The sequence below is a fragment of the Mustela erminea genome, chromosome 1, assembly GCF_009829155.1.
Source record: "Mustela erminea isolate mMusErm1 chromosome 1, mMusErm1.Pri, whole genome shotgun sequence".
Classification (NCBI taxonomy): domain Eukaryota; kingdom Metazoa; phylum Chordata; class Mammalia; order Carnivora; family Mustelidae; genus Mustela; species Mustela erminea.
Window position 1 is genome coordinate 89,156,666 of NC_045614.1, and position 20,625 is coordinate 89,177,290.

General features: G+C 35.7%; 1 protein-coding gene across 4 annotated transcripts in view; it reads left to right on the plus strand.

The window, feature by feature from the left end:
* Nucleotides 1–20,625, plus strand: part of NEK11 (NIMA related kinase 11) — a 258,711-nt gene that overhangs the window by 78,909 nt on the left and 159,177 nt on the right. For all 4 annotated transcript variants that reach the window (XM_032333018.1, XM_032332991.1, XM_032333000.1 and 1 more), the window contains exons 4-5: nucleotides 5,004–5,068; nucleotides 6,021–6,147. In XM_032333018.1, coding sequence (XP_032188909.1) covers nucleotides 5,004–5,068; nucleotides 6,021–6,147 — 192 coding nt within the window. The remainder of the gene's footprint in view (nucleotides 1–5,003; nucleotides 5,069–6,020; nucleotides 6,148–20,625) is intronic.

The following is a 20,625-nucleotide window of genomic DNA, read 5'->3' on the forward strand; positions in this document are numbered from 1 at the left end:
TTGTAGAATATAGTGTGAGAAGAAGAACAGAAGTGGGAGAGTATGTCTAACTTGCTGGTAGTAGTAGGAACGGTGGTTAAGAAAGTGATTCAGGGGTATCCTTTTTTAAGCTTGGAAACAACCTCGGGCAAGGATTGAAATGCTGGTACCTGCTTTGGGTTATAGACCCAGGGTGGTGAGAGTGAGGACAATCTGAAATGAGCTTAGGATGTGAAGCAGAGAAGTGTATGTTACTGTACTGGCCATCAATTCACAGAGCTGGAGAAGGACAATGGTACGTTGCCTGGCAGGGATATTTGTATACCTTATAAACACAGGGGTAGCATGCCTTAGGGAGAAAAAGAGAAAATGATTGCCTAGATTCTTTCTCCTCTTGTCGCCTGCTGGTCTACTCCAAAGTAGTGAACTCCCTTGCACCTTTAGGCTGTGTCATCTAGTTCCTTACACTGCCAGTTGGAATGCTTGATTCTGTGTCCTGCAGTGTGGTGTTTCATCCTCGTCCAGATGTGGCAGGAGCCCGAGCGCCTGGCATCTCAGGCAAGTGAGTAATTGGCCTCCAATACCAGCACCTTTGGAAGGAATGCGGGTAGTCAGGGGACTCCAGGGAGGCATGTGAGGTTTGTTTCCAATACAATCCTGAAGGACAGACAGGATTCTGAGAGGCAGAGATGAAAGAGGAAGGCATTTTAATATGAGCAATGACATAAAGGAAGAAACACGTGTGCTGCATTTAAGATAAAGCAAGTGCCTCGTTGGCTTCAACAGAGATGTGACCATTTCTTAGCCTATATTTTCTTGACTTGCAGTTATTGCATTTTTTTCCCTTTTAAAATGTACTCCAAATATATAACTACATGTTTATTCCTTCATTAGTTTTTGTTTGTTTGTTTGTTTGTTTTTGTTTTTTTGTTTTGGTATGAATAAATAGGTGGAAGAGGAGGCTGGAAATGGAAGACTCCAAATGTGAAGCTGTCCTTGATTCAGCCAACAGTAGGGGTCATGGACGGTCTTGAGCAGAGAATGGGGTATTGAAGAGTGAGGGGGAAGGGTAATGGGGTTTAAACCACTGCCTATAGATAGTTCATCATTTATTTCTGCTTGATAGCCTCACACAGACTCCCTTTTAATCTATTGGTGGTAATACACTGGAGCAGTAATAGTAACACCACCACAATCAAGACTCAGCTTGTTTATCTCCCTACCCTGGTTAGTCTCTAGCTCCTTGCTCTGCTTTATTGTTTTAATAGCATTAAGTTAGCAGTCATTATATATATATATATATATATATATATATATATATATATATATATATTCATTTAGTTGTTTTCTGCCTGTTTGCCTTACCAGAAAACTTCACAAACTAGAGACGTTGTCTTGAGCAGTTACTGCCAGTATCTGGCACTGTTCTAAGCGCCTGATGGGTTTCTAATGTAACTCCATTGAACCATATGTGTGCTATGTGTGAACTATTTGGTGCTGATTCTTTGTAATCTGTTGATACTTGCTTTTGTGATTAGTTCATTGTCAGTTTTCGAAAATATTCCATGTGTACATATAAGAACATGCATTTTTAAGTTTTTTGATGAAATATTCAATTTATATGTATTAGCTCAAACTAATTATGTTTTTCAAATCTATAATTGTTTTACTAAAATCTACATCTTATTAATTTTTTGCTTACTGAATCTATTAACTACTGAGGGAAATACATTGAACTTTCCACTATGATTGTGGATTTGTCAATTTCTTAAATTTTTATTAATATTAATTTTTCATATATATCTAGGCTTGTATCATAAGTTGCACATAAGTACAGAATTAAAAAATTTTCCCAATAGCGGCACCTGGATGACTCAGTTGGTTAAGGATCCAACTCTGGATTTTGCTCAGGTCATGATCTCAGGGTCATGTGATTGAGCCCCATATCACACTCTGTGCCGGCTTGGAGTCTGCTTAAGATTCTCTCTCTCCCTCTCCACCTCCCCCTTGCGGTTTCTTTAAAATAATAAATAAATACAAATTTTCTCAATCAATTATTGGATTTTTTTCAATATGTTGTGATACTCTTTTTGTTTTTTTTGAGAGGGAGAAAGAGAGAGAGCACCCCTTGTGCACAGGTTGAGGGTAAGGTATATGCAGAGGGAGAGAGACAGACAGACAGACAGAGAGAAGGAATCTTAAGCAGGCTCCATGCCCAGTGTGAAGCCCCGGTTGGGCTTGATCTCAACAACCCTGACATCATGACCAGAGCCGAAATCAAGAGTCTGTCACTTACCAACTGTGCCACCCAGGTGCCTCTGTAGTGATACTCCTTATCCTTAATTTACCTAATACTGCTTTTTGCCAGCCGCCTTTTACCTGGAGTATCTTTTTAATCCTCTTGCTTTCAACCTATGTCCTTACTTTTTTTTTTTTTTTTTAAGTGTGTTCTTTATAACAATTCTTTAAAAATAGCTTAGTCTTGTTTCTCTGTGTTTAAATTCATGATTTTAGTCTGTTGTGGTTAACAATACATGGAATGTTTCTTCCATTGTATTCTGTGACACACCTTTTTCTCCTTTCCCTGCTTTCTTTTCTGGCTTTTGAGTGAGTAGTGGACAATACGTATGAAATAATGGAGAGGTGTTGGGTGATACTATCATCTGGAGAGGGTCTAACTTTTTTCTGGGTAGTAGTTATAGTAAGGACAGATCACCTTGAACTAATGGGGGACTGAGTTGGTTTAAGGATGGTTTCAGATTTTGTGAAGGCTTTATATCTAAGATTTATATCTTTATATCTAAGAAGGAGGCCTTGAGGGTTTCCAAGACCCTTCTTCATCTTTGTGAATCTCCTGAAAACTCTGTTTAGTTTTTTTTTGTTTTTTGTTTTTTTTTTATTTTTTATAAACATGTATTTTTATCCCCAGGGGTACATGTCTGTGAATCAGCACTCACCAAAGCACATACCCTCCCCAATGTCCATAACTCCACCCCCCCTTCTCCCAACCCCCCTCCCCCGAGCAACCCTCAGTTTGTTTTGTAAGATTAAGAGTCACTTATGGTTTGTCTCCCTCCCAATCCCATCTTGTTTCATTGCTTAGTTTTTAACCTCTTCGGAGCCCCCTTCTCCTTATTGTCTTCCCCTGAACAATGTAGGATTCAGTAAGTGCCTCAAGGGTAAAAGCCAGGCAGAATGTCAGACTTAACTTCTCATTTGCTCCCTTTCTTACTGGAAGAAATTCCCCTCAAGACCTGGCTGCCTCTGTAGCCCTGAATTGTAATCTTTGTCTTGTGAGTCCAGGAAAAGTGCTGCAAGCTCTAGGCCAGGGCATTCTGCCTTTGTCAACTGCCCTGAGAGGAACACACCATGCAGAATGTTTGGCTCATCTAGAGCATTCCCTTCCTTTCCAGGCTCTGGCTCCTCAAGTGCTGACTGCCTTCGTTTGTCTTAGCTGATATTTGATATCTTCAAAGACCTGCTGCGTTTTTGTTTTTGTTTTTTAATTTTACTCAGATTTTACATTGTTCAAATGTTTCAGTGTTCTCTGTACAGCTGTGGAAAGTGTGAAATAAGCTTACTCCATCGTAGTCAGAAGTTGAGGTTTCATTCTTGTATTTTTAATTTCAATCACATTTTTCCCCTAGAAATTCTATTTGATTGGTTTTCAAATCAGCATCATCTTTTTATTGTTGGGTAGTACCCTTTTTCTATCTTATATTTCCTAATTTTTTCTTTATAATTTTAATCTCTTAAAATATACTTATTTTATAGTTGGAATCCTTTTAGATTATCTGAAATTCGCAGGGGTATAATTTTACTCTATGTTATCTGCTGACTCTTGCTTTGCATTTGCTTCTGCCAGATGCCCCAAGAGGTAGAAGCAGCTGAGAACCAATCTTTATGTTAATTTCTTGGCTTGGGATTTCTGAAGCCATAAAGCTATTACATATTTGAATCCCAAATGTGAGTGAGCAGAGAAATATGGTTATGGAAGAAGAAGAGAGATATTTTTTCTCCACTCAGAAGTTCAGACCTGTACAGATCAACTTTCTTGTCATTTTGTTTACTTGTGAGTGGATGTTTCTTAGGTCATTCTTTCAGTGAAAATATGAACCACATCCGGGATTCTGACGTATTTGTGTCTGTATAGTCCAACTTTTCACATTACATGGGCTCAAGGTCTTGGCTTTTGTTTCTCTGAGGCCATGAAGGCCAGCCCATTGGCTGCTGAGCTCAGCACAACCCCTTAGGTTTTATACAAACCCTCAGGGATATGCTTCATTTTCTTGTAAGCTCAGCATATGTGAAGATATTTACAGACTTTATTCCACGTTTTTTGGTCTTTTTAGGTAAATGTTTTCAAGTTGTCTACTGCTTCATAATCCCAGAAACAAAAGTCTTAACTGACATAATTTATATTGCTGGCTTATGCATGTTATCTATTATTAGGTATCATCAACAACATTATTATTTCTACAAATACATAAAACCTGAACAATTGGATTTAATGTATATTAAATTATGTGTTATGTGTGTGTATCAATATATATAACATTTTATAGAACATATAGTTACAATTATGTTCTATAAAAATATCTTACATAACTATATTTAACATATAATATATATTTATATATGACATATAATATGTAAGAGTATATATAATAGATTACAAAGTCTTATGATAACTGGTCTGTCAACTGAGTGTATGGTTAGTAGATACAGTGCTACGTAGATCATGCTACAGAAACACAGTAAAACTGAGCTTATTGAAATAGTGTAAATCACATCACTCTTTTCCCAACTACATGTCCTGCTGACTTTGAAACTTTGTTTTTAAAACTCATATTTCCTCAGGGGAACTAGAAAATGTTGTGGATTTGTAGCTTTCAAACCCTGAAAGATATATCTATGGGAGTGTGTATTTATCACTTCACATGCACCCATATATATTATTTATATTAGAAATAAATTTTTTTTATCTTGCATGAAATTTTATGTCCTTTTTTTCCTTTGTGTAGGAGGATACTTCATCGAGACTTGAAATCAAAGAATATATTTCTGAAAAACAATCTTCTTAAAATTGGTAAGATTTTAAAAAATATGTATTCCAGAAACATGGGAGAATATATTCTAGATGTTATCAGTATATCACATTGAAATATATAGTGCCTAGAAGTGTTAGAGTAATCACTGGTTTATTTTAACTTCTCAAACTTTTGTTTTTACTTGGTTGGGGCCAACAAAACCCCATTATTTTGTTTTTGAGTACCTGATACAAATTGAAGTGTAAGACATTTGCTATATACATGATAGATTGAACTAACAGTTTTTGAGTTTCTATCCCATGCCAAGCACTGTGCAAGTATTTAGAGTTGTTTTACTGACTTCATTAATTAGTATAGGTTTCCCCCTTATTTTACCCCAAGCAATTAGCAGTTATCACTGGTAATGAAATTATTGGTATCATGGATTTGTTAATTTTTAGTTCTTCTTCAGAACTGTACCTCCACTCATAACAGTTACTGGATTATTCATTCTTCCTGTAAGATGTTCCTAAAGAGAGAAAGCCTAAAAGCATACAACTAGTTAGATGTGTAAAGAGAACTTAATGGATTCAAATTTTTATAGGCATGTTCTTGAAAGGTCTCAGGTCTTTTATTTGAAATATTTCCTTTATTGTAATTGAAGAATGAACTCTTCTTGCTTTGAGGAAATTGCAAATCATTATATTCTTATATTCAGCCCCCCAAAATCATTTTGTTTGTTGTTAGGCAGAACTGAAATAGCTTTTTTTTCAAGTTGCTGGTTCTCCATAATTCCAGAAATAAAAAGCTTTAGCTTATATAATTCACCTTCCTGGCTCAGGAAGCTATGCACCAGCATTGTGTAATTTTAAAGATACCATTTTCTTCTTTTCTTTCCCTTTAAATGATATGAGTCATTGCATATTAAAATTGCCAAATTAGACAGTTGTTACTTTCCAGGCTGCTTTTCATTGTTTTAAAGTATTCATAAAAATTTATTATTATTTCAAGGGGATTTTGGAGTTTCTCGACTCCTAATGGGATCCTGTGATCTAGCCACCACTTTAGCTGGAACTCCCCATTACATGAGTCCAGAGGCTTTGAAACACCAAGGCTACAACACAAAGTCAGACATCTGGTGAGTGGGCAATGGGCTGGTCCAGGTGATGTATATATCTGCTGCACTGAGAGGACAATGTGTTTCGTTCTGGGGCTCATTTACGTGCTACATCCACTCACTTTATCCTTTTGAAGTATGAATTCATTCTTTGACCAGAGTAAAGGAGGGTTTTTTGGATTTGGAACTTGATGATTTCCATTATGCCAATTTCAAAAATTCTCTTTATTTATAGATTACTCTTTTTATTTTTATTTTTTTCTTCAACCACAAGGAAAAGTTCTTAATGTGTCACAAACATTAAATATTGATAGGTTTCTGCTGGCCTCTTAAAGAAAGTATTTGTAATCCTAAACACTGTGCTTTACTTTATTTAAGATCAACTTCCACATCTGTGGGGGAATTTATGGCTTTATTTTTTTTCTTCTTGATGCTTATAAGAATTTTTATGAAGATACTAGCTTTTAAGAATAAACTTTAAAAAATTTCTCGGTTTTCAATGATAGATACATCTGAGATTTCTCCATTTATCTGAGCTCTTGTACCAAAGGAATTTCTCATTCCTTGTCATGGAACCAGTTTAAATCTCAGTGCAGAAGCCATGTGGAAAATTGTATTCTCTTGTTAGCAGTAGATCCTATTTAGGGAAAATCTCTTTTCCTTTGAAGAGGAGTCATATAATTTTCGGCTTGTTAAGGGTTGAAAGGACAATCTAGCTGAGAGCCTGTTAATTAAGTAAATAATTATTGTATGCAAATCAACCTAAGTAGTTCTGAGCTTTCAGAGATGAGCAATGTGAAAGATTATGTCGACTTCATTCTTCTAAAGAGGATAAGGGAAAAGTAAGCAGAACAGGGGATAGGCCTTTGGATTTTCATAAGGGTCATTACTCATGTTCTTATTCTGATGCCTTCTGAGTGGGAGAGAACACTGTCAACATTAGATCTGGCTACGGCAGATAACCATCCATTCTGTCCCTTCAGTTCACTCTTGTGATTATTCATTTCTAGGTTCTTCAGTTTTTTTCTTTTTTTCATTGTTAGCCTGTTTCTACCCTGATGGTGTTTTCCAATTTGCCTATCATAATTTCTCTAATCATAACCTTCCCCTAATACCTTCCCCCAAAACCAAAACTAAAACTAAAATAATAGACAAGACCTCAAAAAGTATGTTCAGGGGAATGAGTTTCTATAAGTTTTGCTTTATTAAGCAACTACTATTTGCCAATGACTATGTAATAGCCCTTAGGATATAAAATTTTAAAAAATAATAATAATAGGATTCCTGTCCCTGAGGAGGAGTCTTCTTGCTCTTTTTAGAGTGCTTTCTTCAGTTTGAGATCAGTCTTGGGCTTTGGATTGGATTTGAGTTCCATATTTACATCTCTTTCTATACTTAATTTTTTTTTAATATTATGGCATTTTAAAAAGATTCAGGAGCACCTGTAACTCAACTGGTTAAGCATCTGCCTTTAGCTCAGGTCATGATCCTGAAGTCCTGGAATCCAGCCCTGAGTGGGGCTCCCTGCTCTGTGAGGAGTCTGCTTCTCCCTCTTCTTCTGCCCCTCCCCCATGCTCTCTCTCTCTGTCTCTCAGATAAATAAATAAGATCTTAAAAAAAATAAAAAATAAAAATAGATTCAAATATGTAATTTCTTCATGATTAAAATTACATGCTATGCCAGAAAGATGTTTACGTCACGTCATTTGGATTAAGACTAAATTAATTTATGAAGCCCATCGTTAAGCCTTTTGCATCACATGTAGCAAGAAAGCTGGCTCTTTTGGGCAGGTATCTACATCTGCTTGCCAAATCAGATGTGTCTCCCCAGAAACTTGGGCAACAGTACCCACAGAGAGAGGAGTAAAGCATATAGTCTTTTTGTCTCAGTAGTTTTTATCACAGTCCTTTTTTTAAAAAAAATAAATAAAAGAGGACTTTTTAAAAAAATACTTTTTAAAAAAACTACTTCCTAGTATTGCATAAAGAATTATAGGAATATTCCCAATATGGGAATTATAGGACTATCATAAAGAATATAGGAATTATCAGAAATATCAGAATTATAGGGATATAGAATAATAGAAATAGTATTGCCATGATGTTTTAGGTTTATAAAAATAATATCTGATTCAGGCAAAACTTAAAAAAATCCCAAACCTCCCAAATATAAAAATACAGGAGAATTTTAATATATTTTGTGTGAGCATTCGGTCAGCTCTCCTTGCAGAGATTATTAACTATTCAGCAAGTACAAGCCAAGGATTTATCATCATCCTGACCCCAAATAACCACCTTATTATAAATTTAGTAATTACCTTGGTTGTATCTGAATCAAAATGGGCTTATCTGGTAATGAATTTTCTATTGCTGAACCTAAAGTGGAAAGAATAACAGAGAACTATTAATTATAGTGGCAGATACATAAGTGTGATGAGTAATCTTTGGGAGACACTCTTAGAAAAATTAGATTGAATGAGGTTGAGAATTTCTTTTTTTTGAATCTCAGCCTGTAGCATCTGTTTACTGTGGAATATTTTCTTACAATTAGAAACACTTGTGAATAATTGACAGGTGTTTTGTTTTAGCACTAATAGCTGTACATATTATATTTATAATGCTTAATGAAGAATTGGTATAATACTAATTATATTTCATCTGTTAATGTTTGCCCATTGCAACTGTATCCTCTTTCTGCAATCTGTTAAACCTTTTGGGATTCATTTATTTATAGCAATCAAGTACAGATAAGTCTCTCTTAAAAAGGTTTTAGGTTCCAAAAGTTTATAAACACTTATTCAGCAAGTTAGAATAACTAAGTGCATTGAGGACAATACTTTGAATACTGCCAATTTATATAAGCAATTGCTGAACAGTTTCCCCCCACCACAGGAAAAAATATATGAATTGTGTTCCTAGGCCACCTCTTTAAATTGATTGAAATTATGAATGATTAGAATTTATTATTTTGGTAGGAGAAACAAATAAAGGATAATACTATTGGAATAATGGTGCTATAATTAAACAGAAAAGAAACAGAATATTTCATTGTTGGTCTTATCTATCTTGTTGTGAGAGGTCAACCAGATGGTTCTCTGATCTTGTGACCCTATATTATTCAGGTGATTTAAGTGGAGAGAATGGTGTTGGGAGTAATAGAGGTGTCAGAGTATACTCTGTAGGTCTCAGGATTTTGCAAAAACCTGAGATCTGATCCAGGGGTTGGCTACATAAGGGATACTGTAGGAGTCTGTTCACACTCAGCACTGGAGTCAGTCTTTAGTGATGTTGGGCAGAAATGTCAGACGACGTTTAGCTATAAGTAGAAGAAAATAGAGGAACCAGCACCTGCCTGACCTACCATAACTAAGGAAGTATTCACACAGGAGAGTATTCCCAAATTGGACAGGGAAAGGAAGCAGAGTAGAGAACAAGCCTATTTTCCAGTGAAGAATTTAAGAAAGGGAGAAATACAGGCCAACTTGAAAATAGTTTTGAATAGCTAATGTGGAACCTGCAAGTAGCTGGGAGCCAACAGCCCATCTTGGTGAAGGAAGCTGTGGAGCAAGAGAGCCCATTTCTCTCACCTTCCCATGGTCTGAGAAACTCTTGTGTGAATTTAGAACTAAGGTGTGGGTCAGGGTATCTAGGAAGTGAGAACTGCTGTCATTGTCATTATTTTCACTCAACAGAAGCTCAAGTAGGAAAACACTTCAGTCAAGTGCAGTAGATCTGGGTATTAATATCTTTTCTCAATGACTAGCATGAAATGACTGACACAAAATCTGAAAATAATATCTAGCCTGGTGAGTTTTACAAGGTCACAATACCACTGCAGCCACAGAACCAGAATTGCTACTGTCTATGGAGCGCTTACTCTGTGATTCAGAGTTAATGCACTAAGTGCTTATATACCTATATAAATGCATTTGTTACTACAAAAAAATCATACTATATATATTTTATAACCTGCTTTTTTTAATTGCAAAAGGAAATATTGCACTGCCTTAATAAAATATATCTACCTATCATTTAAATGTTTACATTTATTCTCTTTGCAAGTATTCTATACTTGGACACAGTAATTTTTCAACCAGTAATGTTTATTAGACATTGTTTAATGTTTTATTTGAAGATTTTCTCTTTGTTTTTGTCTTTAAGCATTTTTAGAGCAGAGGGTATCTGGGAGTGGATTTGCGTTTATCCTACTTGGAGTTAGTTGAGCTTCTTGGGCATGTAGATTGATAAAGTTCATCAAACTTGAAAAGTTTTCAACCATTATTTCTTTGAGTATTTTTATATCTTTTCTTTCTCTCCTTGCCTTCTGGCATGTTGTTGTGCTTTGTGGTCTCCCGCATTTCTCTAAGACATTGTTCATTATTCTTCATTTTTCTCTCTGTTCTTTAGGTTGCATAATATCTGTCAATGTATCTTCAAGTTCATTGATTCTTCTGCTAGTTAAAGTCTACTGTTAAACCCCTTTGGTGGATTTCTTATTTCAGTTATTATACTTTTCAACTCCAGAATTTCCATTTGGTGCTTTTTTATAATTTCTGTCTCTTTATTGATATTCTCTATTTGGTGTGACATTTATATCATACTTTATTTATTTAAACACGGTTTCCTTTAGTTCTTTGAATGTATTCAAAATGCTACTTGGAAGTCTTCATCTGTTAAATCTGACATCTGAGACCTCTCAGGTAGTTGCTGTTTTCTGCTTTTCCCCCTATGTATACATTTTTCTTGTCTCTTTGCATATCTCATAACTGGTAAAAACTGGACATTTTAGATAATATATTATACCCAACTCCACACATTTATTTTCCTCACTCCCTCCACCTCTCTGAGACCAGATATCTTTTGCTTTTTTACTCATTTAGTGGCATTCCTGGCTATTCTAGTGAAACCTATTTCCCTTCCAGTGTGAAACCTCTAGTGTTGATCCTCAGAGTATAGCCTTAGGCACGTGCACAGTTAGCCTTGGATGACAGTAGTTTTAGCAAGGCTCTCTGTCTCTTTCCCTGTTCTGTCTGTTTGCTGTTTCTGTTGGTATTACACTCAATTGTTAGCCTCCACTAATTGCCACCTCATTGCTTTTATTTTCAACAATGCCCCAAGGCATGAATTGCTCTCCAGTCTCTTCCAATTAAATCTGAGTCTGTTTGCAGATGTAGTTTTTGAGGTTTGAAATTTGCCTATTCTTAGCTATCTCTTTCCCTGATTTTCTCTGATAAGCTAACTAGCCTATGGTTTAGCTTATTGTCCTCACAGAGCTACCAATCTCCTTTTAATCGCTTGCCACCAAATTCTTCATTGTTTCTGAGAGCTGGAGTTTAGGCTTGAATTTCCTACACTCTGTTCCAAATAAAGTTAGTCTCTTTGGGGAGAGCTTCTGAACCCTCTCTTTTTGTAACCTACCTTTGCCCTGGGCAAAATCTCTTGAGCACTGCTGAAGGTAGGGACGTGGCCCATTTTTCTTAGAGTGACAGTCTTGATCGTGCCAGGGACAGTAGCCTCTCTCTTTGGTGTGCCTCTCCTGGCATAGAACATGTACCCTGTGAGCAAGCTGGGGCAAAGGTGATCAGTGATCAGGACCCCAGTATTCTCTGCCCACTGTTCCTGGGGTAGAGCTTCCATTCTACCAGTACAGACTAGGTAGAGAAAAGGAGCTCTTAATATCTTGGTTACAATCACCTGAAATTTAATCTCAGTAACACATAGCTGGGGAGATGAGAAATGCTGGAAGCCTGCCCCTCCTGGAGAGATAACCAAGCCCAGAACAGATTTCTAGAAGAAGGGAGATCCCCATCTTATTGGCCACACAGGCTCAGAGTGAAATTTTTGTCACACGGAGCTGGGGGAGTGCCTCAAGTGCCACAAACTCTTGTTTTTACTGAAATTTAGTAGATTTTCTTGAATAAATATTTCTTCATTTACTTTATGCCCTTAAGATGATTTTTAGTGACTTCAAGTTGTTGGGGATCTTTGGTAATTTTCACCAGTCATAGTTGTTTTACTAGGAAGCAGGTCTGCTGAGCTCCTCATGATGCCATTTTGGAACTGTTCTCTCCAAGGCCTTACTGCTGGAATTAGAGATTTTTATTTATTTTTTTCCTCTGTTAAATGGTGGAAACAAAACAGCCTGGAACAGGGAGAGGTTGGTGGAGACTAAAGAAGGGAGATAGTCAGGCCTTCTATTAATTTCCTGCATTCCACTATTTCTGATGCTCTGCCCATCTTAAAAGAACATATGGAAACTATCAGAGATGATTAAAGCAGTTGGAGCACAGCCATTCGACCACACTGTGATCTCCCTGTTCTCATCTCTCCCATTGGTGTTGCTCCCATCTTCAGTTCTCCATTGGCCAAATTCTTATGGTGTAGGGGGCATGGGACCACCATAGCAGAGGGAGAGCCGATGATGTTCTTTCAAACTTTGTGCTCAATAGTGGAAGAAAGTAATTAGACTGGTATAAACAGGACAAAATTCACCCAAACTTTGTTTCTAAAATTTTGGGGTCTTTCCCCAGATATGATAGTATATTGGCATGATATGGTGGAAAGAATGCATTCACCTTTGCTTTCAGGTGAAAATTCAGTTCCCCAGACACGTTAGCCACATTTTGAGTGCTCAGTAGCCTCATGTGACTATTGGTCATTGTATACAGAAATATAGAATGTTTCTGACATTGCAGAAAATTCTGTTGGATGGTCCTGAGGTATTCTGCTGCAGACCCTTTAGGCATTATCCTGGGATTTTTCTTGAATTCTAGCAGCTTTTGGATTGAGCAGATCCTCTAACCGTTTCTGCTGCTGTTCTTTATACCCACCATGTTTTCAGTAAGTATTTTTTGACTATTTTGAAGTTACTCTGTTTTGTGATCCTTCAGTCACTCCATTGATTCCCTCTGCTTCTTCTCAGTATCCCTGCTATTACTGTGCAGGCCATACGGCAACTGTGGCTTGTCTTCACTTCCTTGTACTGTGAGGTGTGCAGGGACACCTCACTCCCTAACTTTGTTGAAAACGTTGCCCATGGTTTTTGGTTTTGGTATCGAGCTGCTGTTTTACATGGGAATTTAAAGAAGATCCACATACTATGCTTCTGATGTAGCTGCCCCTTTTCCCCAAATATTCAGAATAAAAATTTTAACAAAATTTCTGCATGATTTGTATGCATGTTAAAGCTCAGTGAGAGCCGATAGAGGTTCTGGGACATGATAGGCCCTTATAAAATGGTTGCCATATAATATTGCTTCTGAAGTATAAGTTCAAGCCATCTAGTGTCTTTCATTCTATTTAGATAAAGTTTATATTGATATTCAACTCCACCTCAGTACAGACTTATATTTAGGTTACCATACACTGAAGCAAAACCCACTATTCTTTTTCTAAATTTCTGTTACTATTTATTCAATTGCTTAAGTTTTGTGTACTCTTTTCTAGATGGATATCAGGATGATCCTCAATTATGTAAAATAAAAATATTATCTAGAAGATCAGTAAAGCTGCCCCAACCCACTGGAGTCATGCATTGCTGTGGGTTAGGCTTCTCTTGGGCTGAGTTTGGGCAGATTACAAAGGGTAAACTTAGTTACCTTGAGGCAAGACAAAGTTTGAGTTACATTTTCAGTTCCTTATCGACCTGTGCTTCAGAAATCCTTTGGGTAGTTCTGGTCAGCTTGGACAGATGGCAAGTTTATGGAGTTCAGGTGTAATTTGCTTCACACGCACCTGATCCCAGCCTTCCCTTTCACTGCTGAATTCCCTCCCTTAGGGATTTATTTGCTTACTTCTTCACAGTTGGCTGTATTCTGGGAAAATGAAAGGAATGCAAATCATAGACTTCTAAGCAAAATGCACCTCTCCCCCCCTTTTTTTTTAATTTACGCCCCTTTAATTCCCCCCAACCACCTCCCCACTTTCACATCACCAGATTTAAGATCTGGGAATCAAGTAAGAGAAAAATACTCAAAAAAGGATGGAATTGATGAGTTCAAGGTTATGGAATTATTCCCATATAGAAATGTTTGGTTGGAAATTGGAAAAAATTAAAACCATGGGTACACAGATGTATAGTTACTAGAATAAAATTATATATAATTGATAGATTTTAACTTGTAATAGGATAATAAAAAATCTTTTACCCGAAGTGCCAGGTGGTATCTCTAATCAGATTATACCCATTCCAGGTGGGTGCACAAGGACAAGAACTGGTCCCTTTCTATAAATCACTGGCTGATAAATGAAGTCTTTTCCATGTGCTCAAGTGCAAGTAAATCTTACTAGATCAAAATGAGACAGGTAAATGGAAAGCAGTATGCCTTCAGTGAAGTCGAGATGATTTCCAAAAAAGAGAATAGTCTTGTATTAAAATTGATTACTGAGTTAGCCCCTGCATCTAATTGTTCTATACTCCTTTAGCCAGATAACTTCACATCTTTGTGTAACTTTAATACATCCATCACATGTGGCTTTGGTAGGGTTATGTCTCCATAAAAGCAGGATTTGACTTTGTGATCAACTCTTTGTACTTAATAGACCACTAACCCCCTTTCTATGCCAAGCAACAGAAAAAAAATGGCCAAACTTGCCAACCTTCCTTTTGCCACAGAGGTTCTCATTGTTTGTATGCTCTATATTTGCCATGGTCTGATGCCCTGCATGGCTTGTCTCAGGCCCCAGGGATCCTTGGAGGTGGCTTATGGTTCTGGGTAGGACCCAAAGTAAGCTTGAAAAGTCAGCCCCTGCCTGAAGGTCTTCTATCAGGGTTAGACATTTCCAATTCAAAAGGATCGTTAATCAGAAATGCTCTGATTGATTCAGCACTGAGAAGCAAGATGGCATGCAGTTTATGTCTCTAGAACCAGACAACCTGTGTTGCAATCCCAGCTCCCCCAACTCCTCAATATGGAATCTTAACAATTGACCTAAACTTAATGGTTTCCTCATTTGAGGAATGGTCTGCTTCGTTAAGATTGTTATGAGAATAGAATGATTAAATAAGTTAATATACGTAAGAAATATAGAATAGGGCCTAGCTTATAGTAAACGCCATTAAAATTTCAGCTAGTATTTTCCTTATTACCATTATTATTATCATTTGTATTATTGGTGGAGATAATAGTCTGCTTCCAGGACAGCTCAAAAGGTCCTATGTCAAGAATTGTTGCTCTCATTCAACCCTTCCAACCTGTCAGAGCCAGGAGAGTTTGTCTGGCTTTGTTCTGATTTTAACCCAAGCCCTGAAGAAGACTCAGCCCACAGGAGCTGAATTAAACCCTCAGAAGACAGTGTGTGGGTGCTGAGGGATTGATAAGTCTTTCTACTCCTTGGACCTGAGTTTCGTTCCTTTTTTTCAGTGTTCGAATTATTGAATGTACATTAGATTATATAGCAGGGTGTTGTCAACGTAAATTTTTTAGAAAACATTTTTTAAAAATACTGAATGAGAACAGTACCAACACCAAAAAGCTGACCTAACGTCACATTTCTGGGCAAATTACTTTCTTTCTCTGAGCTTTGGTTTTCTCACTGATGCAATGAGAGTTAAGAATTAGCAAATCTTGTAGACCTTGTGGCTCTACTATTTTAAACATTCTCAAGGTTCAAATTAGACCCTTCTTTGGGGAAAATAAGTTAAGTATATTGGGGCAGTTTACAGCACACAAATACTTTCCATGTATCCACACAAATAAAAGTATTTGGTTTAGTTTGATGATTAAATTTTACTATTAATGAATAGCCCTTCCTTCTCTTTTTGTTAAGAAAACTTTTTTCATAGTATAACAAGTACTGACTTGATAGCATCTTTCACATTCTTATGAGTGTGTAGTGGTACTCACTGTGGTTTTACTTTGCATTTCTCTGATGACCAATACTGTCAAATGTCTCATGATTTGGGGCCATTTAGTGTCTCTTCAAGTCTTTTGCCCACTTTTCTATTGGATTTTCTCCTTTTTCTTATTAATTAGTAGGAGTTCTAATTAATTACGTTTTTTACATGTTTTGGATACCAGTCTTTGATGGATATTTGAATTGCAAATGCCTCCTCCCTCTCTGTATCTTCCTTTTCACCCTCTTAGTGATTTTTTTTTTCACGAATAGAAATTCATAATTTTGATGGAGTTCGTTTTATCAGTCCATAAACTTACTGGTAGTGTTCTTGACATTTTGTTTAGGAAGACTTTGCCTACCCCAAGATCAGGAAGATATTCTCCTGTTTTCGTTTAGAAGCTTGATGTTATTTTTCATTGAAAATTGATGATTTTTGTGCATGTGTATGGTGTGAGATAGGAGTCCATATACTTTATTTTCCATATGGGTATCAATTGGCCCAGCACAACTTGTCGAAAAGATCATTTTTTTCCCTCTATATAGTACAGGTTGTTTTTGCATTAATCAAATGATTGAATATGTGTGGATCTGTTTTTGAGTTCTGTGTTTTGTTCCATTGGTCTGTTTTTTCTTCTTTGCTGATATCACATTTTCATAATTAATGCAAGTTTATAAAGAATCATGCTATTTGTTAATACAAAATCTCCAAATTTGTTCTTAATTATCGTGGCTATCTTTGTCCCTTTGCATTTCTACATAACTTTTAGAATTAGCTTGTCAATTCCTATAGAGAGTCTGCTAAGATTTTGATTGGTATTGCATTGAGTCTATAGATTGTTCTGGGAAAATTTGTCATCTTCATTATGTTGACTCTTTCAGTCAGTTATGTGGATCTCTCCCTCTTCACCCCCACCCCCTATTTTAGGTGGTCTTTAATTTGTTTTAGTGATGTACTGTGGTTTGCAGTGTAGTGTCTTGCACATCTTTCACTGGATTTATTTCTACATCTTTGACATTGTATGATGTTAGTGTAAGTGATATTTTGCATTTCATTTTTTAAATGTTTGTCACAGGCTTATTGAAATGACCTTTAATATACATAACCATGTTGAAATGCTTAATGAAAGTTTAATATATTTTTATAATCTTTATATATATATTCCTTATATGTATACATATATTTATTTTTTTTAAATTTTTTTCTCCCCTTATTCTGAATAGCACCTTTAAAACAATATTGAATAGAAGTGGTGATAGTAGACATACTTACTCTCAATCTCAAAATAAAAGCATAAACTTTCAATATGTCTCCAATAAGAATAATATTTACTATATATTTTATAGCTCTAAAAAATAACTGAAGAAGTTCCCTTCGATTCCCAGTGTGCTAAGAGTTTTCTTCTTTCAAAAACACAAAGGGAAGATGCCTGTGTTTCTTCTTTCAAAAACACAAAGGGAAGATATCTGTGTCTATTGTATCTGTTAAGCATCTGCCTTTGACTCTGGTCATGATCCCAGAGTCCTGTGACTGTGTCCTGCGTCAGGCTCCTTGCTCAATTGGGAGCCTGCTTTCTCCTTTCCCTCTGCCCCTCCTCTGCTTGTGCTCTGTCTCTCTGACAAATAAATAAATAAAAATCTTTAAAAACACAAATGGGTTTTGAATTTTTTAAAAAGATTGTATTTATTTAACAGAGAGCAAGAGAGAAAGCTTGAGAAGGGAGAAGGTCAGAAGGAGAAGCAGACTCCCCTCAGAGCTGGAAGCCCGATGTGGAACTTGATCCTGGGACTCCAAGATCATGACCTGAGCCGAAAATAGCATAACCAACTGAGCCTCCCAGGTGCCCCTGGGTTTTGAATTTTATCCACTGCCTTTTTTTGCATCTATGTATAATTTTTCTCTTTTCATCTATGAGATATATGCCATTGATTGAATTTAATAAAATCTACTTGGTTGTGATATATCATCTTTTTATTTTTATTTATTTATTTTTTAAAGATTTATTTATTTATTTATTTAACAGACAGCGATCACAAGTAGGCAGAGAGAGGAGGAAGCAGGCTCCTTGCTGAGCAGAGAGCTCCATGTAGGGCTCGATCCCTAGGACCCTGGGATCATGACCTGAGCCAAAGGCAGAGGCTTTAACCCACTGAGCCACCCAGGTGCCCCTATTATCTTTTAAATATATCATCATATTCTATTTATAATATACATATATTTGTGTGTATTTGGAATTTTTGAATCTATGCTCATAAAAAATTGCCTGTAATTTTCTTTCTCTCTATTATTCTTGTTATACTTTATATGACAGTTGTGTGGACTTGTTAAAATGAAGAGATTAAATAAGATTAGTGTTCTTTATTCCTAAAATATGTGAAAGAATTTGCCAGTAAAACCATCTGACCCTGGAGACATTTTTTGTGGGGAGTTTAAAAAAAGTTTTTTTAAGTTATTATTTTAAATATTTTTTAATCATTTAATATTTCAATTATTTTTATTATTTTAAATTATTATTTCAAATGTTTTTAAAATTAATTATTGTTATTATTTATAATAGATAAAGGACTATTCAGATTTTATACATTATCATTTATATTATCAGTTTTTAAGTATATTTTTTAGCAACTGTTCATTCCATCCCATTTTTCAAATTTACTGGGGAAAAACATTTATGTCATCTTAATACTTTCTAATAACAATGGAGTCTATAGTGTTGTATACTTTTCTGCTTCTGTTATTGTTTATCTGTGTGGTTTTTTCTTCTTGTTTTCTTGATCAGTCTCACTGGAGTTCTATTAAATCTATTAATCTTTTATTTTTATTTTGTATCTGTGCCTATTTCATTAATTTCTACTTTTCAAAAATTTCTTTCCCTTAACTTTATTTGGCTTGATTTGCTATTCTTTCTCTATCTTCCCAAGCTGACTTAGATCATAGATGTAAAGCTTTTTTCTTTGTTAATGTATGCATTTAATACTTCAATTTTACTATAATCATTTATTTTAGCTACAAAGTATTGATATTTTGTACCTTTATTAATATTCAGTTTTAAATTTTTCTAATTTTGTTGGAATTTTTTTGACCTATGAGTTATTTAGATGTATATTTTTGAATTTTCAAATAGTTGGTAATTTTGTAGTTTTTTTTCTCTGTTATTAATAAGTCGAGCTTAATTTCACTGTGGTAAGAAAATATGCTCTGAAGTTTTCCATCTTTGAAGTCTGTTGAGGCTTCCTTGATCCTAAGTATAGTCAGTTTGGAAAATGGTCCTCGTGCCCTTGAAAAGAATCTGAATTCTGTCATTGTTGGATGCATTTATGTTAGTATGTCAATTATGTCAATTCTGGTAGTTGTGTTTAAATTATTCTTGTTGAAGTTTTGTTCTGCTTGTTCTCTCAGCTATTGAAAGAGGTATGTTAAAGTCTTTCATTATGACTGTGAATTTGTCTATTTTTCTTTTAATTCTGTCAATTTTTGCTTTATATACACACACATACACAGTTATTGGATTTTAAAATTGTTATGTGTTCTTCATTGTTTGAGCTCTTTATTAGTCTACCACCTTAATTTAGAAAGGGTTCTTTCCTTTAAGTCTGTTTTCTCTGATGCTAGTATAGCCACAACCAGCAATATTTTGATAAATATTTGCACAATATACCTCTTTCTATAAACTGTTCTGTGGTTTTATATTTAAGGTTTCTTTTGAGAGCAGTATATAATTTTTGACCCAATCTGATAGTCTTTTAATTGACATATTATCCATTTACATTTAATATAATTATGCTATATTTGTGTTTTTGTCATCTTATGATTTGTCTTCTGTATATACCATTTATTGTTTCTTTTTTTCTCCTTTCTTGTTTATATTTTAAATTTTTATTTGACTCTTTTCTTTCTAGTAGCTTACTACTTATAAAGTTGTCAGTATACATTACTTTACTATTCTTTTGGTGAAAACCATAGCAATTATAACATACATCCTTGCCTTATTATAATGAAACTTAATGAAAGTCACTACTTTTACGACTTTCCCAGTAATGCTAGGACCTTAAATACTTTTTTTTTTTTAAATAAATCTTTTTTTTTTTTTTAAAGATTTTATTTATTTATTTGACAGAGAGAGATCACAAGTAGGCAGAGAGGCAGGCAGAGAGAGAGAGAGGAGGAAACAGGCTCCCTGCTGAGCAGAGAGCCCGATGCGGGACTCGATCCCAGGACCCTGAGATCATGACCTGAGCCGAAGGCAGCGGCTTAACCCACTGAGCCACCCAGGCGCCCTAGGACCTTAAATACTTTAACTCCATTTACCCCCTTATGTCTTTCACCTTATTTTTGTCATAAAATTATATTCTCCATAATTTTAAACTCCACAATATATTTAGTATCATTTTATAGAGTTAATGTTGGCTTATACATAGTTACAGAATTACTTTTCATAGTGTTCTTTGTTCCTCCCTGCATTCCTTCTTTCTACCTGGATCAATTTTCTTCAAGTGGAAGAATTCCTTCTTAGGATTGTTTTTAGTGCTATCCTGCTGGCAATGACTTCTCTCAATTTTTGCTTGTCTAAAAATGTCTTCATTTGGGGCACTTAGGTGGCTCAGTCATTAAGCGGCTGCCTTTGGCTCAGGTCATGATCCCAGGGTCCTGGGATCAAGCCCCAC